The sequence below is a fragment of the Macaca mulatta genome, chromosome 4 (genome assembly GCF_049350105.2).
Source record: "Macaca mulatta isolate MMU2019108-1 chromosome 4, T2T-MMU8v2.0, whole genome shotgun sequence".
Taxonomy (NCBI): Eukaryota; Metazoa; Chordata; class Mammalia; order Primates; family Cercopithecidae; genus Macaca; species Macaca mulatta.
The window spans coordinates 175081673-175106399 of record NC_133409.1 but is presented as its reverse complement, the minus strand read 5'-3'; the positions used below and the strand labels follow the sequence as shown (position 1 = coordinate 175106399).

At 39.6% G+C, this 24727-nt stretch overlaps 1 protein-coding gene across 3 annotated transcripts; it reads right to left on the bottom strand.

Moving 5' to 3' along the window:
• Positions 1-7: 7 nt before the first annotated feature.
• On the bottom strand, positions 8-24379 carry EEF1E1 (eukaryotic translation elongation factor 1 epsilon 1). Of its 3 annotated transcripts, none has more exons than XM_015135450.3 (4): positions 24248-24361; positions 19076-19276; positions 12064-12159; positions 8-3300 (listed from the first exon to the last, which is right to left on the bottom strand). In XM_015135450.3, exons 1-4 carry the CDS (start codon positions 24332-24334, stop codon positions 3223-3225), a joined length of 462 nt encoding a protein of 153 aa, XP_014990936.3. In that variant the 5' UTR covers positions 24335-24361; the 3' UTR covers positions 8-3222.
• Positions 24380-24727: the final 348 nt, after the last annotated feature.

Below are 24727 nucleotides of genomic sequence, written 5' to 3'. Positions count from 1 at the left end.
GCTGGTCAGTGGAGCAGTCAGAACACACACAACATTTATTAAGTCTGAAGTCTTATATGGGCATGGTTTGTGGCACCCCAAAAATAATAACAATAGTAAAAAAGGTCACGGGACACAGATCACTGTAACAGATACAGTAATGAAAAAAAATCAAAATAATGTGAGAATTACCAAAATGTGACACAGAGACATGAAGCAAGCACAAGCTGATGGAAAAATGGTGCCAACAGACTCGCTCGAAGCAGGGTTGCCACAAACCTTCAATGTGTTGAAGATGCAGTAAAATGAGGTGTGCCGTGTTCACACACCTGGCCTGTTAAGCCTCCTGACTCAGTAACTTGAGAGGCAAAAATGGGGGCCTGTTACAATCCTCGTTTTGTTATAAACAACAAAATCATGATTTGCCTGGAGAAGAGAAAGGAAACTAACCTTACTGATGGCCAAGAGCTACGTATTAGGCCTTTTCCTTCATGTTGTCTACATTAATCCTCCTAATTTAGCATTATCTTTTTATTTTTGGAGATTAAGAAAACATGATTAACTGCTTTGTTTACAGTCATACAGCTACTAAGTGATAAAAACAGGACTCAACCTGAGTGCTGTATATTTCCCAAGTATCTGCTCTTTCTGCTAGAACTTTGATGGGTCCACTGGTCAGACTCAGCATCAACATGAAAACATTAAGTAGCATTAAACGGGAAAGCCCCCGAAGACCCCATTTTTCTCATTATTTGTAAAGATAAGGTCTTTAGCTCTACAATAACTATTATTTATTCAACCAGCAAGAGTTATAAAATATACAGATCTTTTAATGAAGTGCCTCCGTTCTTCACACAGCACTTTAACAGCAGTTCTTTCCATGAGAGTTGGCTTTCAGTTTAGAAAAAATCTAGTAATTAAAAATCCAAAATTAGTGGGACGGTAAGACTTTCCCATCTCTGTTCTTATATTTATTTTCCTCCTTACAGGAGGAAGAATTTCCCATCTCTTTTGGACCACTGCATATTACAATAAGCCTAACAACAAAAAAGAATCATTAACTCAAGAGGACCTGGAAGAATGTATCTTCCTCCAGTTTCCCGTAGGGCAGTTCGGTAGTTAGTTTCACCCCAATGAACACTGACTACAGAAAGAAAGAAACAACCAAGAAATATTTTTTCAACCACATTTACTAGCTCACATAAATATTTAAAACAAATCCATCTGTCTTCCCTGTTTCCTTGGCACAATTTATCACAGTTCTTAACAAACTACCATAAATATCCATAAGGGGAAAATGAATTTTAGAATATGAAAGAGAGATTAATAAATAGCCAAATATGTCAACCATTAAAAGGACCACCAATTTTTTTAAAGATTAAGCCCCTGATTTGCAACTTTTATTGAAATAAATGTCATCTATTAAAAACAAGGTTAATTGATAACTTGATCTCAACTTGTTTAAGAGCAATTGAATTTTGACATAAAAATTGCAAAACTTCAACTAAAGAACAAATAAAACATTCAGACACAAGTTTACACTTCAAAAATTCTATCAACTTCAACAAATAATGACTGACTGTATATTAATTTACATTAGTCCTGTGGCCCAGAGTACATTTTCCATTTAAAACATTTTTAATACATCTTCTGTATGGCATGGACAGCTTCTAGTGGGAATTAGTATAGAGTCTGTTCTTGATGAAGACAACACTAGACAGATGTTGCCTGATGCCTGGATAATGCTGAATGTGACAAAACCAGCGAGACACATTAAGGTATTTCTCCTTTTCTTGAACTGTCAGGTCAACCTAAGTAGGGATTAAAAACATACACACACAACACAGATGTTACATAAGCACAACTATTAATACCACTTAAGTAGGAGATAGAAGTTGAAAAACAACAACATCAATCCCCCAAGAGTTCTCAAAAGCCAACATATTCAGATAGGAGTAAAAGTTTCAGCCCAATGAACACTGACTTGTAAAAGTTCTTCATGTTCAATGCTATGTTCAGTTCAAAACCAGATGTGCTTCCTGGGAAATATCAAGTTTTCAACAAATGCAAAATTTACATTAACTGAGGATTTGGAGGTCAAAGAATTTGTTTTTTACTTCATTGGAAAGGAAGATAGATTAAGATACAGTTCCTTCTCTACTATTTTTTAGTAAACCTAAAAAACCGAAATGATCCATTTCAAGTGAATATTGCTTAATATAAGGGGGGGCTATTGCTAGTGGCGTGTGACTCAGATGAAGGAGGCTGAGTAAATGCATGAGAACAGACTTTCGTAATTCTGTTTGCAATAAAGCTGAACTCAGTCTTTTAGTGAATGTAGCAGTTCACCCAACTTGCTATCAAGCTACCAGAGTGCTCAGAGATTTGGTTAGAGGGAGACGTGACACAAACTGCAGGTGCTTATCATTTCACTGGGCTCAAATTCCGAAGTAGGTGACTCAGAGACTTTTCTCTAAGGTAAAATTTGGAATTATTGAGAGTTATCAGGTAAAGAGAAAACCAGCAGGGCAGTAACTTGCAGCCATGCCCCATGAATGGGTAGTGTAGTTCCTTCTCCTAAGTCACATTTACTAAACAGACAGTGCAAGTCTCTGTAACACTGACAGGAGTGTTTGCAGAAAGAACGAACTCAGTCACCCCGCAAGCGGTACAAACCCACCAGCTGCCTGCTTGTTGGGAGACATTTTTAGTGAGATGGATGTCCTTTGCTTTTCAGAATTTAGCACATACTTGTTCTACAGGCAAGCATTCTGCTAAGTTACCAGATCACCAAAGGTGAAGGACAAATCACTCTACATGCAATCATTATTACAGAATACAAAAGGATATTAACAATACAATTAAAAAGTAGGCAGTATTTTCTCATTAAATGTTCATTTGGAATCATATTTGTTGGCTCAGTTTACTTAAGTTGTTAGCAGGGAGAATCTTCACTGCTTCTGTTTCATAAAAATGTAAGTTCCGGGTTTTAGTGATACTGAAATCCCACACACAAGCTGCTCTAGCACATCATAAAAACATATTCATCTGTTTAAGGTGTGTAGGTTGTGTCTACTTAGAAAGATGTTACTATAACTGTCTCATCTATAACAGTCAGTCCATGGCACAGAGATAAAGAACACATCAGTCAAGAAAACTGGCCAAGAATGTCTTTTTTAATGTAAGAGTTTAATGTTTACTAAGAACATTCATGGTTTCACATGTAAAGAATCACATCAGGCTCTAACTGGTGGATTCAAACTGAAAGGGGCATCTCCGTGTCAGGTGTGTTTTCACAGGCAGCACTTCATCATCTGTGGACTAAACTGAGCATCAGTCTATATTTCAAAAACATTTTGAAAAATATTTTGTAAAAGAGCATTTTGTTCTCTTTCTAAATCTTTACTATATGTAAACTTCACCAAGGACCTCAAAAGAAAATGTACGATTTATTAAAAGCTCAACCAGTAATAAACACAGCTGCAAATCTAACAAGAAATGGGAGCTTTCTTACGAAAAATGAATGAATGAATGAATAAAATTCAAAATCAACTTTGACAAATTTCTTTGCTGATAGTTAAAGCAAACAGATGTAATAATAAGTTTTACTCCAACTTGATTTCATGTTAGCTGCTGAAATATATGATGATTCAAATCTGACCTCTTTCTTATCATTTTAGTCCTTTCATAGCTCTTTCATTTCAGGTAATTCTCCACTCAGCTATTTGGTAAAGCACTTCCAAACAACAGAGTACTAATGCTTGTTTATATTCAAGTTGTTCACACAGATTTTAAAGTAGGTAAAAAGGGCAATGTTATCTGTGATATTTGTATTTCAGAACAGCATTTGCTGTCACAGAGGACTAGTATATGTTGCTCACAGGCCTATTATTTAAAACAATAATAACACACAGAACACAGCAAAACAAATATTCTCCAACTTAAACATTTTACATTTGGAGTCTCCAGTGTCAGGATTATCAACAGACCCACAGTACAAAATAGTTTTTATTCCAAGAGCTCCTAAAGCTTCTAACGATTCCTAATTTATTCCAATGTTTTTTTTTTTTTTTTTTTGAGACGGAGTCTTACTCTGTTGCCCAGGCTGGAGTGCAATGGCGCGATCTGGGCTCACTGCAACCTCTACTTCCTGGGTTCAAGTGATTCTCCTGCCTCAGCCTCCCGAGTAGCTGGGACTACAGGCACATACCACCATGCCCGGCTAATTTTTTGTATTTTTAGTAGAGACGTGGTTTCGCCATGTTGGCCAGGCTGGTCTTGAACTCCTGGCCTCAAGTGATCCACCAGCCTCGGTCTCCCAAAGTGCCTGGGTTATAGGCGTAAGCCACCGTGCCCAGCCCCCATTCCAATAATTTTTAGCTAGATGATCCATTTTACAATAATTTTAGATGATCTATTTTAGAGACTACATTTATTCATTTTCCCTCAGGAAACTTTTGCCAGAAACTCAGAGTTTTTCAAAAAGGATGAGGTTATGGTTACCACTTTCACCTCTTTTTACAGTTTAAACTTTGGAACGTGTCCCTTTGAGTCTGAGATAATTATGAATGACCTTGACTTCTTAACTCTGTTACTTTTTTGGAAGATATTCCCTATATAAACTTCCTGTAAACAAAGAAATGAACAGATTTCTCCCCTCACCAAATTTACAGATTTTAAAAACATTTCTGATGGGATCCCCTGGGCTACTTTACTTACAACACTGGTTTTCCACCATCCCTTTCTAGCTAAAGTTCTTTTTCCTTTCTTACAACAGGAAATAATGCAATTGTTCTAGTTACCATTTCCTGCTTCATGTCGGTCTGCATGCCAGTGTGTCTATAGTGGTGCTTGGCTCTTTCTGCCTAATAATTCCTTTTAAAATTTATATTGGCACTCTATCATGACTTTGAACTTTAAAGCCAAGCAGATAATATTCTGAATCACTAATTTTCCATGAAGTCATGTGAGAAACACTTTAAGTGACCCATTCCAGATCAGGGTGACACGCTGCTTTGTTACCTTTCCAACTGGCACCACGCTGCCGCCTTTGGGACATTCTTTAGGGCCAGGCCTCCTGGACTATTTTGCAGTTATTTCTTTTATTTTTCCTTTCCTTATAAAAGAACCACATGCCTCCAATGGTGCTCCAAACTTCAGAACAAAAGTATTTCAGTTGATAACAATCTTACAGTCAAGAAGCACATAATATTACAAAGGATTTTAATAATCTTGAGTAACAGTCTGTTCACAGGGATGACTATCTACTAGTGAAATCACTTTAAGAAAGCAGTGAGTCACTGGTGTTATAATAAACAGCCACACTAACAGGCAGTATAACAAAGGAAAGGCAACATAATATTCCTCAAATGGAGTTAAGATAGACCAGATCTCAGAATAACTCAGCCATGACTAAAATTGGGCTCACAATGAAACAAAATACAGTGGGATTATCTGATGACTCGAAGGTTCCTTGACTGCTGTTTTGTACACTGTGCTGATTACATATTCCGTACTGAATAACATGAACAAACAAATGAAGGAATGCATGAGGCCAAAAATAAGTAATACTGCCAAAGCAAACAAAGCACAAAGACCTGGTAAATATCAGCAGGTGGCCAATCTGCACCTCACACCTACCCTACCTTAACACCTAGAAATCACTTATTCCACATCTGTAAGTATTTGTACCCAACTTAACAGGAATGCCATTTAACACCACAGTGCGATTCTGCCATTGTGTAGGTTTTAGTCTGTGAGGCCTGTTCCTTGAGAAGGTGTTTATTTCTCTGATTACTTTGCCTGCACTTGGACTAGAGTGGGAGAGATACTTTGACTCATGATAGGAACCCAAAAGGATGGTCAACAGTGATTTACATATTAATCTATTCAATTTCACTTTGAAAAAGATAAGGATATCTTTAATCATAACATCCTAGTCACTATATATGAAGAGGACATACATTCCAAAATAGAAAATGTTAACACATAGAGAGTGCTAAATATTGTTAAAGTAACCCTAACTTTAACATGCAGTACTGAATGAAACACTTCTAACCTGCCTAAAAACCAAGTGCCCTCCAGTGCACTTAGACTCGTAATTAAATAACTTTGCAGATAGTGCTATGAATATTTTGCACTATAGGATTATGACCTTGTTCATTCTGCTGGCAAAGGAATTCCAAACAAGTTCCCTCCTTTTCAGAGTATTTCCTTTCCTTACTGCAAAACCTGCATAAACTAGAGGAAAGGAAAACTTAATTACACACTTGGATTATGAGTTGCACTTCAGTATCATCTTTTTTTTTTTTGAGACGGAGTCCTGCTCTGTCGCCCAGGCTGGAGGGCAGTGGCACATTCTCAGCTCACTGCAAGCTCCGACTCCCGGGTTCACGCCATTCTTCTGCCTCAGCCTCCTGAGTAGCTGGGACTACAGGCGCCTGCCACTGTGCCCAGCTAATTTTTTGTATTTTTTAGTAGAGACGGGGTTTCACCGTGTTAGACAGGATGGTCTCGATCTCCTGACCTCATGATCCGCCCGCCTCGGTCTCCCAAAGCGCTGGGATTACAAAAATACTCTCCTTCTTAATGACAGCCCGATGCCACAGCAAGCCAGATCTTGTGGTCTGAAGAGACATTCACTAGCCTGCTGGCTGTCATCACACAGGATGACTGATGACATTTTTCCTAATATAAAGCTTAAAAAGTTAAATGTCAAAACATATGTCACATTTAAATATATATATTTTTAAAAAGTCAACAAGTTTGTTATTGTGGTTTTCAGATAGAAATTGTTCTTGGAGCCCTGTTGGGTAGCCATGCTCACAGCAGCACAGTCTTACTAAAATCAAGTACAGACTCCCCCAAGTTCAAAGACTGTATGTAGGCTGCCACCAGGAGAGAGATGCTTAGATACCTTAGCAGCAAATCCTCTTTACCTTGGAGACTTTTTCATTTTGAAATGAGGCAAGTTGTGCCTCATCATCATTTTAAATTCCAAAAGCTACTAAAATATATTGAACCTAGAATGGAATAAAAAGAAGCTGGTAATCAATGTATTTCAACTCCAATAAACTTTCTCTACATTTAACTAACATCACTTAAATTATATTACACTTTCACTACAAAGATAAAAAATCTGAAATAGGAACTATAAATGGGTACCAGTTGTTAAATATTGTTTTATTTATTTTTTTAAGACAGGGTCTCTCTGTTGCCCAGGCTGGAATGCAGTGGTGCAGTCATGACTCACTGTGGCCTCGACCTCCCTGGGCTCAGATGATCCTCCTACCTCATTCCCCCAAGTAGCTGGGACTCCAGGCACAGAGCTACCATGCCTGGTTAATTTTTTTCTTTTTTTTTTTTTAATAGAGATGGGTTTTGCCCTGTTGCCCAGGCTGGTCATGAACTCCTGGGCTCAAGCAATCTACCTGCCTCAGCCTCCCAAAGTACTGGGATTACAAGCATGAGCCATCATGCCCAGACTTAATATTGCTAATCTCAATACGTATTTAGCTGTGCAAGGCACTGTGCTAAAAGCCAAGAGGGGATGAACAGAAATCAGACATATCCTCTCCCGTCCCTTATTTTGTGTAAATTGAATCATATTCTTTGTAAGTATGGGGAACATTCATTCTACTTCACTCCTGTTGTCCCAATGTAATTATTAACAGGCCTTCTTTCACAGTCAAGTGTTTTGGATGAGAAATCATGTGGTCACCCTATTTACAAAGAACATGTGTAATCAAACTTATCATAAGCTTTCCAAAACAATGAAAATTCCCTTAGATAGCCAAGGCCATCCAAATCTTCAGATATTTTTCTGACAATTTTATGATTCTATATTCTACTCATCTGCCTCGTTCATTAATAACATAATATTCTGACCAGAGATTAGCACTGGATTCCATTTTCTCTACTTCATTAATTGCTTTCATGTAAAACAGTCTAATTTCTTCAATAAGATTAATATGCCCCTGAAAATAGTTTTATACTTCTGTTGTCTCCCTCCCAAGTATAAAACAGTGGGCATACACAGTGGGCTTTCAATAAATCATTTAAAACTCATAATAGTCTTACACTAAATGAAGGATCATTCTAAGCCATTACAATAATGTTGTAGAATTTAACATAATCACTGAGGGATCTTTGAGGAACAATTCACAATAAAGTCAAGTAAATTCAAACCTAGGGATTATAGCTTGAGTAGGGGACTAATAACTGTATTATGCATTATTACAGTATGTTTGTGGGGTGAGGGGAAACCAAAAGGAATCCACTTCTACGACTGTCATGAAGCCCAGGAGTTCTGGAGGAAACTACATTCCATTCTGAATTTTCTGGTTACAATCCCTGTCTTCTCTCTTCAACCTCAACTGAAAACCCAGACTCATGAGGCCTCAATCTGTGCCCTCTTATTCTTGGCAAATGGCAAAGCCAACTATGTAGGAGGCTTTTTCAGAGGAGAAAACGACTTTGTTTTTCCAAAAGACAAACCCTCCACTTTGCTTTATGAGGCAGATAGCAGCCCCAAACCATGGACAGGTTGGGGCCTGCGCAGGCCTCAATTATTACGGTATTTCATAGTTTATAACACAAAGAGCTTCCCCACACATTAAGACACTTCAGTCAGAAGACCTAGTTTGGCCCTTCCAAAAACTGAGTGCTGCGCCTTTAAACCTCAAGTTTCCTAAGCATTAGTTTCCTTCTCCGTAAAAGGAGGCTAATAACACTGGTCCTATTTCCTTCTTAGTGATGAGGCACAATGAGAAAGTATATAGGAAACTCCTTGAAAAGCATAGAGAAATACGTTTAAAATTTTATTCAGTGTTTATGCAGGGGCGACTACATACACGTGCCAGGAATTACCTCAGACAATGGTGTTACAAATATGTGCCGCTACAATCATTGAGTCAAGCAGCTTATAATTTAGAGAGAGAGATTTTCAAAGAATTACAGTAAGAGTGAAACAAGCTAGACCTAAGGTGTATATGAGGTACAAACACACACACAGGAAGGAGCACCTCAATACGGTTTAGGGGCCTGAGAGGGATTCAGCCGAGGAATGAGCGGGAACAGAGAGATACTTGGAAAATGCAAATGAAGTAGGGAGGAAAGGAAGGGCTGGGACCAGGGAGCAAAAGAGAAGAGCAATGCAAGGACGCTGGGTAGAAAGAGCCCAGCATCCAGCAGGCTCTGGGGCACATGTTGTGGCTGAGAGAATGACAGGAAGGAGGATAGCAAGGGAGGTAGGAGTCAGACGAACTGAGACAGAATTTCACTCTTGTCGCCCAAGCTGGAGTGCAGTGGTGCGATCTCTGCTCACTGCAACCTCTGCCTCCTGGATTCAAGTGATTCTCCTGCCTCAGCCTCTGGAGTAGCTGGGATTTCAGGCACATGCCACCATGCCTGGCTGATTTTTGTAGTTTTAGTAGAGACGGGGTTTCACCATGTTGACCTGGGTGGTCTCGAACTCCTGACCTCAGGTGATCCACTTGCCTTGGCCTCCCAAAGTGCTGGGATGACAGACGTGAGCCACCACGCCCGGCTAATTTTTGTATTTTCAGTAGAGATGGGGTTTCGCCATGTTGGCCAGGCTGGTTTCAAACTCCTGACCTCAGGTGATCCACCCGCCTTGGCTTCTCAAAGTAGCTGGGGTGAGCTACTGCGCCCAGCCGAGTTAATTATTTTGAGAAAGAAAAAGACACAGTCATGAGAAAGACTGCTCCAGGGGTCACCAATCTCATGTCTTACAGTCCATCCTCTTTAGATGAACAAAAGATTCTAAATACTGGAACTTGGGCAATGTCATCAGGATCAGAGGAAAAGACACATGTGAGAGGCATTCAGGAGCTAGACATCAGGATCTGACTGACTGGATGCATGAGGTGCACAATGCACAAAAATGCATGAGTTTGTTTTTTTCCACAGGGGAAGATGGGTGTTAGGGTGATGGGGAGTTGAGCCAAGCTTTTAGGCAGAGAGATGGGTGTAAGAAAGCACACACTCTGGGGCCAAAGTGTCTGGTTTCTGGACCTTGTTCCACCACTTACTTAGGCAATCTCAAAACATTTGACCTCTCTATGCCTCAGTTATCTCATCTGTAAAATGGGGCTGATAATATTAGTGCCTACCCTATATGGCTGTTATTAGGACTAAATGAGTCAACATTTATACAGCATGAAGAACAGTGCCAAGAACATACCGAATATTATGTCATTGTTCACGAACAAATTTAAAATAAAGAGACTGACCATGTAGGTAGTGGGCAAGACTGAAATAAAAAGAAAGGAAATACAATCTGGAGCAAAGATCCAGAAAGGGGGCAGGAGGTGGAGAGGAGATTGAGGTAAGAGTCAGATGAATGGTGATATGGTTTGGCTGTACCCACCCAAATCTCATTTTGAAATGTAACTTCCACATGTCACAGGAGGAACCTGGTGGGAGGTAACTGTGTCATGGGGCAGGTCTTCCCTGTGCTGTTCTTGTGATAGTAAATCTCATGAGATCTGATGGTTTTATAAGTGGGAGTTCCCCTGCACCAGCCCTCTCTGCCTGCTGCCATCCATTTAAGACATGACTTGCTCTTCCTTGTCTTCTGTCATGATTGTGAGGCTTCCCCAGCCATGTGGAACTGTAAGTCCATTAAACCCTTTTTTCTGTTTATATTACCCAGTCTCAGGTATGTCTTTATCAGCAGCATGAAAATGGACTGATACAAATGGATTGGTCTAGGAAAAAGGCAAGGCTGAGACCAGGAAAAGGAGACAAGATAGACAAGGATGCACAATCAGGCAGGCTGGAAAATGAAGGGATTCAGATGAACAGCCTCCATTTTTCTAGTCAAATGATGGAGGAAGGCTTGGTGATAAGGACTAAAGATAAAGGAGGAAGAAGGAAGGGGCTTAAGGAAAGAAGTAAAGGTTTGGAAGTATCCCTGGGAGAAAAAAAAAAAAAAAAGAAGCTGATCCAGTATGAGAGCCCAGCTGCAATTGGATAGTAAACATTTTTAGTGGCAGTAATCTACAGTGTTGTAATTTCTCCAGTAGAGCTCAGCTTGGATCTTGGATGTAAGAATGAAGACATTTATTTGGACTGGCCAAGAGCCGGGAACTTACAGGGAAAAGGTGGTGACTGTAAGGTAAAGCAAAGGAGCTGAAGATATTAAGAGGATGTAGCTGAAGTTACACAAAAGGGGGTCTAGGTTGGGTGGGGAAGAAAGTATACAGATTTGGAAAACAGGAGTCAAATTACATCAGATAGAAATTAGACACTAAGAGATTAAAAGAGCTAAGATAAGCCGTGTATTGGTCAGGGTTCTCTAGAGGGACAGAATTAATGGAATATATAAATACATAAATAAAGGAGTTTATTAAGTATTAACTCACACAATCACAAGGTCCTACAACAGGCCATCTTCAGGCTGAGGAGCAAGGAGAGCCAGTCTGAGTTCCCAAACTGAAGAACTTGGGAGTCTGATGTTTGAGGGCAGAAAGCGTCCAGCATGGGAGAAAGGTGTAAGCTGGAAGGCTAAAGCAGTCTAACCTTTTCATGTTTTTCTGCCTGCTTTATGTCCGCTGGCAGCTGATTAGATGGTGCCCATCCAGATTAAGGTTGGGTCTGCCTTCCCCAGCCCACTGACTCAAGTGTTAATCTCCTTTGGCAACACCCTCACAGACACACCCAGGATTAATACTTTGCATCTTCAATACAATCAAGTTGACACTCAGTATTAACCATCACAAGTGGTTACACAGAAGATGGGGGTACTGAAGTTAAGATCTAGAGGTAGAATGGTAGGAATATGGGGTCCAGGGGATGACAACAAAACCTAAAGCATGGCTGGAGAAGTCACTGCTGAAGAAGAGCAGAAGCATAGGAAGAAAATCAAGGTCAAAGAAAAGGAAGCAACTGTGTTAACTGGATATGTGAAAGGAGTTTTTACATAGGCACTTTGTATACGGTAATTACTTTCATTTTTATTTGATAAGCTGAAAATGCAAATCTGATTTAAATTCAAGACAAAGTTTTAAAAATCATTCTGAACACTACAGAAAAAAAGCTAGTAACTATTCAAATACTCACTATAAAGCGATGAAGTCCATAGTACAATAGGATATCTGCTAAGGTAAAGTTATACCCTGTAAGGTAGACTTTATCTTCAAGATATGAATTAAGATCCTAGAAAAAAAAAAAAACAAATAAATATTAATGTAAAAAACAGTAATAATAAAGTTAATTACCATATAACAACTTAAAAGATTTAGGCTACTAGAAAACAAAATATCGCCATTTAATAAATTTACTCTTTGACATTAATATTCATTCAAAATCACAAATCACACGCCAGTCACCTTATTTTAAAAAAATAGGCTAAACATTACTAGTCTTAAAGAAACAAGAAAACATTAGAAAATGATATTCAAAATGCCATCTATGATCATTTTAAAGTCTAGCTTTTTGTTTTTAGAAACATTTTGTTACTCATGCTCATTAGTTACACTTATTTTTTCCATTACAATATAAAAAATTCCCCAACAATTTCAATCTCTTTAGAGAATTCTAAGAAACTCTATATCCATGAAATAATAATTCACCCATTTCCCCTTGCCTCTAGGTCCTGGCAACCACCATTCTACCTTGTTTCTATGAATGTGACTACTTTAGATACCTCATATAACAGCAATCACAAAATATATGTACTTTTGTAACTGGCTTGTTTCACTGAATATAAAGTTCCTCCATGTAGTGTGCAGCACATGTCAGAATTTCCTTACTTTTTAGGGCTGTATAATAGTCCACTGTGTGTATAGACCACATTTTATCGATTCCTGTGTCAATAGACATGGTTGTTTCCACGTTGGCTATTGTAATGCTGCTGTGAACAGGAGTGTACAAACATATTTTCAAAACCATGCTTTTAATTATTTTGGGTATATACCTATAAGTACAATTGCTGGACCATATGGTAATTCTATTAATGTCTTGAGGAAGTGCTATTCTGCTTTTCATAGCACTTGTACATTTTACATTCCCACCAACAATGCACAAGGGTTACCATTTCTTCATATTCTCACCAACACATGTTACTCTGAGGGATTTTTTTTGGTAGTAGCCATCCTAATGGGTGTGAGATGATATCCCATTGTAAACGTGATCTACATTTCCCTAACGATTAGTGATTCCAGCATCTTTTCATATGCTTGCTGGCCATTGATATATCTTCTTTGGCTAAATGTATACTAAAGTCCTTTGCCACTTTTGAAATCAGGATATTGGGTTTCTTTGTTGCTGAGCTGTAGGAGTTCTTTACATATTCTGAGTATTAACCCCTTATCACACATATGATTTACAAATACTTTCTCCTACTCTGTGGGTTGCCTTTTCACTCTGTTGTCTCCTTTGATTATGTCCAGAAATGTTTAATTTTGACATAGTCCAATTTATCTATTTTTACTTTTGTTAGAAGTATTGTCTGGCAGACCAGCATGAATACGTCAATTTCCTGAGATGGAAACTGTTGGCTTCTCTTAAAATTAACACTTAAATTTAGCAGAACAGGAATTTACATTGAATTACAGTCAATTAAGTGAAACAACAGATTCATAAAACCTTCAGAGGAAGATTTTGTAAATAAGTTATATGAACTATTATTAGATATTCTTTGAGGCTCCTCTAAAGACTAGATATAAAACACTGTCCAGTGATCAACAGCATTTATTCTAGAAGAATTCCTTAAACTATAGAGAGGGCATTTTGTTCCGATTCTCAAATCACATCTGTCTTGGTCCACTTGGGCAACTGTAATAGAATATATAGACTGGGTGGCTTGTAAACAAGAGAGATCTATTCCTCACAGTTCTGGAGGCTGGAAGTCTAAGATGAAGGTGGTGATGGCAGATGCAGTGTCTGGTAAGGGCTTGCTTCCTGGTTCACAGGCAGCCGTCTTTTCACTTGGTGGAAGGGGTGAGGTCTCTCCCAGGCCTTTTTTTAGGGCAATAATTCCATTCATGAACGCTCTGCCTCCAGGACCTAATCACCCCCAAAGACCCTACCTCCTAACTCCATCACTTTGGGGGTTAGAATTTTAACATATAAATTTGGGGAGGGGGAGTCAAACATTCAGACCATAGCAACATCCCAAAGTGTCTGGAATATAGTGGTTCAGCAGTCAATAAAAAATGTTTGCAGAATTTAATTTAATCTCTTTGAATTTGCAAACAAAGTGAACATGATACACGCTCAACATGAAGAGAATGCGGATGAAGACCTTTATGATAATCCACTTCCACTTAATGAAGAGTAAACACATTTCTCTTATGATTTTCATTTAAAGACAGTCATTTTCAAAACAGTATATGAATATGGGACCCTAAAGGTGGTACAGATGAGAACATAAAGGAATATAGACACAAATGAGACAGGCATAGAAGAATCAAAATAAAATTCCGGTGGAAAGGGTAGAATGTATTGGTATATTAGGGACTACCACTTAAATTTTACGGTAATCTGTTGAATAGATATGATTTCTCTCCAAATATCTTCAGAGAAATCAACTTTGAGAAAGTATAAGAAATTAAATATCTTAAATTTCAAATAAAATAAATACATCTTCATTTAATTTCAAGAAGAAAGACCTGAAACAATAACAGTTTTGTATATTTTCTCCAAAAACAGAATCTATATCCATGTTTTAGAGATAAAGACCTTTTTTTTTTTTTTTTGAGTCTCACTCCGTTGCCCAGACTAGAGTGCAGTGGCACGATCTTGACTCACCACAACCTCCGCCTCCAGGGTTCAAGCAATTCTCCTGCCTCAGCCTCCTAAGTAGCTGGGACCACAGGCACACAACATGCCCGGCTAATTTTCTGTATTTTTAGTAGAGATGGGGTTTCACTATGTTGGCCAGGCTGGTCTTGAACTGACCTCGTGATCAGCACGCCTCAGCCTCCCAAAGTGCTGGGATTACAGGCGTGAGCCACCGCGCCCGGCCAAGACTCTTAAAAATGTAGTTTTTATAAACGATGACTAGGTAATATTTTCTGGGTTCATGATATAACTAAAATTTTTCCTACCAAAAGACAGAGTTTCACACATTCAAAATATTCACAGGTGAGAACTAATTATGTCTGACGTTTGTGTCTTTTTTTTTTTTTTTAACAATTCTTTCTGATGCTATTGTCAAACTTTTTAAATACTTCCCCTACAATTCCACCTGATTTTTATTTTTCCTTCCGTCTATCAAACTTTCTAATAATACAAAAAAGTTGAAAAAGCAGTAAAATAAACAACTATATACCCTCCATCTAGACTCAACACGTGTTTTGCACTGCCTGCTTTTTGAAATTATATACTACCTTATTTATGAGGCATTTAAACTTAGCATTGTGGTTTTAGCACTGAAATGGAACTTTGACAAATAAGAATTAAACCCTTTCATAATATCCTAAAAGCAAGAGTTTTAAAAATAAATAATAAAAACCTATACAGCCCAGTATAAACACAGGCAAAGAATACATGTAAATTTTTAAAAATAATAAAATAGCTAATAAGCAGTATGAAAATGACACATTATTAATTGTATTCAAAAAAAATAAGCAAATAATTTTTTGTTTGTTTGTTTGTTTGAGACAGAGCCTTGCTCTGTTGCCCAGGCTGGAGTACAGTGGGGTGACCTTGGCTCACTGCAACCTCCACCTCCCAGGTTCAAGTGATTCTCCTGCCTCAGTCTCCTGAGTAGCTGGGACTACAGGTGTGCACCACCACGCCCAGCTAATTTTTCTGTTTTTAGTAGAGAAAGGGTTCCACCATGTTGGCCAGGCTGGTCTCGAACTCCTAACCTCAAGTGATCTGCCCGCCTCGGCCTCCCAAAGTGCTGGGATTTCAGACGTGAGCCACTGCGCACGGCCTCAAACAAATAATTTTTAAATTTTCTTGTTTTGGTAATTAAATTGGGGTAGTGAAGGAGAAAGAGGTAATACCATGTTAGTTTTGGGGAAGAGGCCACTCTATTACGCTACGATACTATAATGATGTACTTTTCTAGAGGAAAAATGAGCAACATAGCTTAAACATATATAGCTTTTAGCCTAGCAGTTTATCTTGTAGGAATTTAGCCTAAGGAGGCCAGGCGCGGTGGCTCACTCCTGTAATCCCAACACTTCGGGAGGCCAAGGCGGGCAAACCTCTTGAGGTTAGGAATTCAAGACCAGCCTGGTCAACATGGTGAAACCCCATCTCTACTAAAAATACAAAAAAATTAGCTGGGTGTGGTACCATACACCTGTAATCCCAGCTACTTGGGAGGCTGAGGCAGAAGAATCACTTGAACCCGGAAGGCAGAGGTTGCAGCCTGTGTGACAGAGTAAGACTCTGTTTCAAAAAAAAAAAAACAAAAAGGCTAAGGAAACAATGGGAATGTGCTCAAATATTTAGCTACAAATCTAGTAAATACTGAGGGATACATAATTTAAATTGTGGTATAATTACAGTTAACCCTTGAACAACGCAGGTTGGAATTGCACAGGTCCACTTAAACACAAATTTTCTTCTGCCTCTGCCACCCAAGAGAATAAGACAAACTCTTGCTCTTCCTCCTCCTCCTCAGCCTACTGGATGTGAAGTGAAGACTATGAGGATAAAGACCTATATGACAATCCACTTCCACTTAATGAATAGTAAACGTATTCTCTCCTCCTTATGATTTTCTTAATAATATTCTTTTCTCTAGCTTACTTTAAGAATACAGTATATAACACACATAAAATACAAACTATGTATTAATTTGCTTTATGTTACAGGTAAGGCTTGCAGTTAATGGTAGGATATTAGCAATTGAGTTTTTTGGGGAATCAAAATTATACATGGATTTTCAACTGCTCAGGGAGTCAGTGCCCTGCATTGTATATGATGCAACACTAACATGTTATTAAAAGGAGAGTATTAGTAAATACTTGTTGACGTAAAAAGGTGTTGACAACACATTGTCAGTGAACAAAAAAACAGTTTACTGGCCAGGCGAGGTGGCTCACACCAGTAATTCCAGCACTTTGGGAGGCTGAGGTGGGAGGATCATTTGAGTTCAGGAGTTAAGACCAGCCTGGCCAACACAGAGAAACCCTCTCTCTACTAAACACACACAAAAAATAAGGCATGCATGGTGGTGCGTGCCTGTAATCCCAGTGTACCTGTAATCCCATTTACTTGGGAGGCTGAGGCACATGAATCACTTGAACCCAGGAGGAGGAGGCTGCAGTGGGCCAAGATTGCACCACTGCACTCCAGCCTGGGTGACAGAGTGAGATCCTGTCTCAAAAACAAAACAAAACAAAACAAAACAAAAAAAACCCAACAGGTTACCACGCCCAGTAGGTGTCCGTTTTTTTTTTTTTTTTTTTAAATACATACACAAGTACATACACAAGGAAAAAAAAGCATAGAAAAAACACAAAAGGGGTTTAATAAATATCTGATGGCCGAACATAAGCATTATTAATAGTTCTGTCTTGCTGGTGGGACTATGGATGTTTCAAATGTCTTCCATTTGCTTATTTTTACTTCTTAAATTCTGTAACATTTACTGCTTTTAAAATAAAAACAACACTGTTTTAAAATAGCAAATAAAACAAAACAACTCTTTCCTCATCTGTGCATGTGGCCAAAATCACATTGCAATCCACTCTATACATAATCAGTCTCACCTGCCAGTCTGAGTTCTGTAAGGGCAGAAACTGTGTCTAATGCACCACCAGCCCTTAGAACTGCATCCTGGTGCATTGCAAGTGCTTATGTTGTAGGTGCAGATGAGCAGACTGCGGTCAAACAAGGAAGACAATGCAAATTGCCCAGCTCCACATACATTTCAAAAACAATGCAAATTGCCCAGCTCCACATACATTAGAGGCTCCCAATTAAATATTTACATGTCTCAGAGATAACACTTTGGAAGTTACTTCTATGCTTCTAATACCACATATATTAATGTAACTTTTGAACCTTATAAACCCAATTCATTGAAATTCTGTTCCTATCTTTCAGAATCAAGTTCATTACTATCCTTTCCTTTGGGAAACTATAAAAGAAGGTTGTGTTCACTTTTTATTTGCCTGAAATCTCAAATTCACTTGGAGGGAGGCTATGACTGCTTCCCCCTGGAAATACTGTCAATAGTAGGGGCACAAGAGAAGGGTCCCTGTGAATGACCACTATGGTATTAAGAATAAATGGTTGATCACGACAGACATACAGAGGGCCAAGTTCTGAAACTGAATTTCTACCAGTTCTCTTGATGGCATCTATCAAGAATACAGTTTGAGCCATTCTGCCCAACGTGATAAAGGAAGACCTTTCTTTCACAACTTTTATTGCCATGATAAAACAATCACAATAAAATTAAGAAACAGAAGGAATTTCTACAGCGATATGCTGTTGTCTGGATAATCTCTCAAGTTTCTCTCAAATTTAAAGCTTCAACAAAATCTTTTAAAATCTGCTTTCTTTTTATAAAAATAAATTAACAAAAATAACTTTGGAATTTTTTTTATTCTTGGTAACTCTGAAGCTATATCCAGTAGATTATTATTTGATGCCTTTGAAAATAAAAATGTAAAGCAGTGATTCTCAAAACAGGGAAAGCTGAGCTTTCTCAGATGAGAGTTTTTTCAAACTACAACCCTAAAAGATTCTGATTCTCTCTTGCCTCTAAGAAAGCACTTTACCCCTTAGGGAATCGGGATTGTTGAGTGGAGCATCACATTAAAAAAACAAGAAAAGTCATATTATAATACTGTAATTACTATGACAAGGGTTCTGAAGGAAAAGCACAGGGTGCTGTGACTGCATACAGAACAAAGAACCTCATCCAGCTGAGAGAGAAGTAGTCAAGAAAGTTTCCAAGGCAGCTACCTCAGCTGAGATCTGAGGGGGAGGGCCGGGGGAGGACAGAGTCTGTTCCAGGCAGAGGGAATAACAGATGCAAACTACTGAGGCAGAAGGAAAGAGGTGAAGAAAGCCAACAGCTGCAGCTTTTTAATCTGAGGGGAAAGAGATCTCCGATTAACAGTTCATGCATTTCAGCCTATAAGAGAAGTCATGATACCTTCAGCAGTGTGTGGATATCATTTTTACTGGAGTGTCCATCTATCTGAGTGACCCTGTACTCTAACCATTGCTGAACGATTGCTTTTTCTTCTGCAGTACTCCCCAGCAAATATTCTTTGTTGGCTTGCTTGACGAGATGAGCTGCTATAGTAGTCAATCCTGTTAGACTTGGACCATTGTTTGTCTGAAGAACTGGAATCTTAAAAAGAAAAAAAAAGTTCACAGAATTTAAAAAACAAAGACCACATCATGATTACAACTTCTAAGTAACCACAAAATCCCTCAACAGTTTTCTGAAATAATCCCAGATTTTACTCTAAGATACTAAATTACATACAAATGGAAGTCTGGAAAATAGCTGTTAAATAATTTACAATGTGGTAACAGATGCTAGATGATGAAACTGCTATTAACATTGCAAAAATCAGTATAATGTTACTACAGTAATTTTAAGCTATGTACAGAGAAAATGGAAACTCTAATTATACAGTATTAATTTCAATCAAGTTAACCTGCACCCTACTATATAGCAAAGTGATCATATTTAAATAAACCTGACTTCATGCTTCCCCTATTACAATAGCAACACAAGTTTGCTTGTGTATAAGAAATTGACAATTAATTTAAATTTTCTTGATACACAAATAAGCATAATGCATTATGAGAAATGTAAAAGAAAATGGAAAGTATTACCTAATGGGAAGACTGACCAAACACAAATAATAACTATACAATCTCAATGACTTAAGCAAATGAAAAAAGAAATGTTTTTTTTTTGGCAAGACTGCTGCTTTTTTCTGCAGTGAAATAGCATCTTTTTTTTTTTTTTGAGACGGAATCTCACTCTGTCACCCAGGCTGGAGTGCAATGGCATGGTCTCAGCTCACTGCAACCTCTGCCTCCTGGGTTCAAGCGATTCTCCCACCTCAGCCTCCCGAGTAGCTGAGACTACAGGCACGTGCCAACACACCCAGCAATTTTTTGTAATTTTAGTAGAGACGTGGTTTCACTACGTTGGCCAGGCTGGTCTCGAACTCCCGACCTCGTGATCCACCCACCTCCACCTCCCAAAGTGCTGGGATTACAGGCGTGGGCCACCGCATCCAGCCCAATTATATCTTGTTCTCTGTAATGATTTACACTTTGCAAGGCATTTTCATACACCTACATCAACAGGACTTGATGAAGTCTACAAGGAGATTAATACTCTACAGGATACAGATTCAAAGTCAGGACGTAACTTCAAAGTAAAGGTGGTAAAAGTTCTTTCCACTTTCCATTCACTATTCATAGCTCCTTGACTTCTCACTTCTGCCTTCAACTCAAATGAAACCACAATCTCTAGGATCACCAATAAATTAAATGTACTGAAAGAAAACAATATGGAACCCTCTGAGGGGTGCCAGTAATGTTCTATTCCTTGACTGGGTGGTTACCTGAGTGTGTTAACTTTGTGGTAACACCAAGATGTGTGTACTGAATGTATGGTATATTTGGGGGAAAAAAGAGAAATCAAATGACTCACAATTGCTGGGCGGGAGGGGACAGAACTAACTCTAAAGACAATTATTTGTAAAAATAAATTATCCACAACCCAACCATGCTCTAAGAAAATTCCCAGTTACCTTCTCATCTAATCATTACATCTTGTAAGATAAGGTAAGTAATCTCATCCTCATTTTACAGACAATAAAAACCAAGGTCGCTAGGTTTGCAATAGCAGAGCCAGTGTTTGAATAAAGTCCTATTGGCTCAAACGTCCATTTTCTTTCCTTTACATAGCCTAAAGTACACAATTCTTATGCAGTTGCAATTATGAGACATATACTATTTTCACATTCATTTTAAGGTTCCATAGTCCTCAAAGTAATTACTTTTAATGGCTGCATTATGCAATAGCCGTGTACTGCATAATGATGTTCTGCATGGCATATCCAATGGCAGTGCCCTAAGATTACAGTCAAGTATTTTTACTGTACCTTTTCCATGTTTCAATATATTGAGATGCACAAATACTTACCATTGTGTTACAACTGCCTACATTATTCAGCATAGTAACACATGCAGTACCCATTTGTAGCCTGAAGGAGCAATAGGCTTTTTCACATACCTACTGTTTGTGAAGTAGGACATACTATCTAGGTTTAAGAATACTCTAGCCCGGCGTGGTGGCTCACGCCTATAATCCCACCACTTTGGGAGGCTGAGGCAGGCGGATCACCTGAGGTCAGGAGTACGAGACCAGCCTGACCAACACGGAGAAACCTTGTCTCTACTAAAAATACAAAAATTAGCCGGGCGTGGTGGCGCATGCCTGTAATCCCAGCTACACGGGAGGCTGAGGCAGGAGAATCGCTTGAACCCGGGAGGCGGAGGTTGCAGTGAGTCAAGATCGCGCCATTGCACTACAGCCCAGGCAAGAAGAGTGAACCTCTGCCTCAAAAAACAAAACAAAACAAAACAAAAAAAACCCAGAACACTCTATAATGTTCACACAATGATGAAATTGCCTAACAATGCATTTCTTGAAACATATCCCTGTCTTTAAATAACACGTGACTGTATGTCAACGTGCTGATGTACCATAATTTAGAGAATCATTCTCCTGGATAAGGATCTCTGAACTGCTTTCAGTTTTTAACTATGATTGGTAATGCTGCAGAGAATGCCTTATCGCTGGCTCACTGCTGTCAGCTGTCTTCCCAAAAAATGGCTGAATCTTATCACATATGGCCAGCACTTTCCCCATACAAGCAAACAGAAATTTTCACTAGCTGCTCACTGCTAAAATGCTTTAATTAAAATAAAATTTAAAACCACACTCTGAACTCCAAAGTCTTCACAGTTGAGCCTCAAACTGTTGATTTGGGGTTTACTTTGCGTTGCATCATTCCACATACTGGTTTACTTATTGCCCTAAACTTCCCAATCCTTCATAATTTATTGGTTTTACACATCTTTCAAAGCGTAATCCCTTAAACGCCAGCTCTTCCATGAGTTTATAAATCCATTTTTATAGTCAGAATTAACTTCCTTTTTCACACTCCTCAACAGTGTTTTCCTCCACGTGGAGTCCTAATTATTGAAAAGTCATCAGGTTGAGGGGACCAAGGGAAAGCAAAAAGAGAAGGCCGATAAGCTACAAGTCTGCCTTTCTTCATGGTCCAGGACACAGCCCTTCTGCACAAATAACTCAATAATCTTTCCGTGTCCAGCTATCACCGGACCTCTGACTGACAGAAAACTCAAGTTAGCTCACTGCAACCTTAGTGTTATCAGTACTGCACAAACCTCTCTTCAGCACACAGCAGAAGTACTATTCCGTAAAATCCCAGCCAGCCTTTGTTTCCTTGCGGTCAGCTCCTCTCTTACTAACCTGCCCGTTGCACTCTCGCAACATATTTTCATACTTTCTCTAATAAATCTGCTTTTCTTTACCTACAGCTGTTCTGGTGAATTCTTACCCTGGCACCACCTGCCCCAGAGAGTTGCTGCTCACCTGCGACAGTCCATAAAGTGCTTATTATGTTGTGCTTTAAATGATGATTGTTTCTCATACTAGATAATACTCATATCTTGGCAACGGTCCCTAAAAAATATAAACTACACTAGGCGCGGTGGCTCACGCCTGTAATCCCAGCACTTTAGGAGGCCAGGGCAGGTGGATCACCTGAGGTCAGGAGTTCAAGATCAGCCTGGACAACATGGTGCAACCCCATCTCTACTAAAAATACAAAAATTAGCCAAGCGTGGTGGCGCACACCTGTAATCCCAGCCACTTGGGAGGCTGAAGCAGAAGAATCGCTTGAACCCAGGAGGCAGAAGTTGCAGTGATCGGAGATCATGCCATGGCACTCCAGCCTGGGCAACAGGCGAGACTTCGTCTCAAAAAAAAAAAAAAAAAAAAAAATATATATATATGTATGTATGTATGTATATATAGCACTCTTTCAATTTAAATGGTTGCAATGTTTGTCCACTCGGCCATATATATTGTATTTATATTATATATGGATTATGTAATATATACACTAAACTAGCGAGTAGGGGCTTGAAGGGACAGAATCATCACTGGGGCAGAGGAAACACCAAAAGAAGGTCACTTTGGCTCCGATGCCTACTCTGCCACCAATCACAGGGCTGAACACTTAACTCTCTAGGTTTCAGGTTAACTTAAATAAAAACTATACTACTACTTTCTAAACAAGATCAACATGGACCAAATGAAGAAGAGAAAAAATTAAATACAAAAAACAAACATAATTTGGAAAAAGATCTCAAAGGAGCGAAAAAAACATATCCGAAGTAGTCTTCCTACAACCAATTTCCTTCTCTAATACATTCCCTCTACGACAAACAACTGTAAAACACAAACGTTTTAACAGTACCTCACTAGGCAATCTCATACCTTGTGATGTAATCTCCTCCTCTAATACATTCCCTCTACGACAAACAACTGTAAAACACAAACGTTTTAACAGTGCCTCACCAGGCAATCTCACACCTCATTCTCCGTGGGTCGCACACTTAAATTGATACCCCAAGGCTTTAGAAACGCCTTCCCCGAATCGCCTAGATTGGGCCAAGACTCCTTAGGTGTTCTCTTTGCCATTTATGGTGCAACGTGGCACTCTTTCAATTTAAATGGTTGCAGTGTTTGTCCAACCGGCCAAAAAGCAAGCTTCCTGAGGGGAGGAAGCATGTTCCCCTAAATCAGCACTGTATTTCCCCGGCCCAGCACAGTGCTACCTGACACCCTGTTAGCTATCACGGAATCGCTGCGTAATAACTGAATGAAAGGTGCGATTACGGTTAAAAAAAAAAAAAAAGCCAGTTAATACTGAATACAAACACGGGGCTTCCAGGTTGGTCTAAGAGCCCTGTGAGGACCCTCCTGCAACTGGTTTCGTTTCCTCATAATGGGATGATTTCCCAGGAGGTGAAGTTCAGGCCGAGCCCGACCTGAGCTAGTTATCCCCTCCCTCCGGGAGGTAGGGCGGCAGGGGCCGAGGCCCAGAGGTGCCAGCCTGCTCGCGGCGCAGACACGTGGGGAGCTGGGTAGCAGCATCCTCACTCCGCCGGTATTGGGTGGCCGGCCCGGGTACTGCCAGGGCTCGGCAGACCCCGCTCCCGTCCACCTCTTCCCCTCTGCGCCGCCTCTCCTTCTCACCTGTCGCTCGCCCTGAGCACTGTATTTATTCCCCTTACTCAGTCCCAGGGACTTCTCCAGCAGCGACAACTCTGCGGCCGCCGCCATCTTCCGGCCCTAGCTCCTGGAAGAGGCGAGACCTGCAGAACAAGAACCTCCCGCATTGGTGGAAACGGAAGTCCCACTGCTGCAAACTTCAGCGGCGATTGGCTGAACGGAAGGGGCGTGGCGAGCGCGGGCCAAAGCGCAGGAGGTGGGGCCAGTTGAAGGGGCGGGGCTGGGGCGGGGCTGAGGGCGGGGTGTGAGACAGGTGGAGAAGTGATGGCAAATTTCCACTCGAAGTGTTGGGGGAGCTACTGGTAGAGTGGCCCTCGGTGGCTGCAGTAGACTGGATCTCTAAATAGCAATCTATTGACATGGCTGCCAGCGGTAACTCGTTAACTCATTTGCTAGTCTAAGAGAATTTATATATGATGGGAACTGAAATTTACCTTAGTTTGG

What these genes read in the sequence shown, in the direction of transcription:
- EEF1E1 (XM_015135450.3), bottom strand. Translation starts at nt 24,334, where the DNA reads ATGGCGGCGGCCGCAGAGTTGTCGCTGCTGGAGAAGTCCCTGGGACTG. An exon ending in ATATCCACACACTGCTGAAG is followed by an intron (nt 12,160 to 19,075) that starts GTATCATGACTT and finishes TTTTTTTTCTAG; the next exon opens with GATCTTAATTCATATCTTGA. An exon ending in ATGGACTTCATCGCTTTATA is followed by an intron (nt 3,301 to 12,063) that starts GTGAGTATTTGA and finishes TGCTCAGTTTAG; the next exon opens with TCCACAGATGATGAAGTGCT.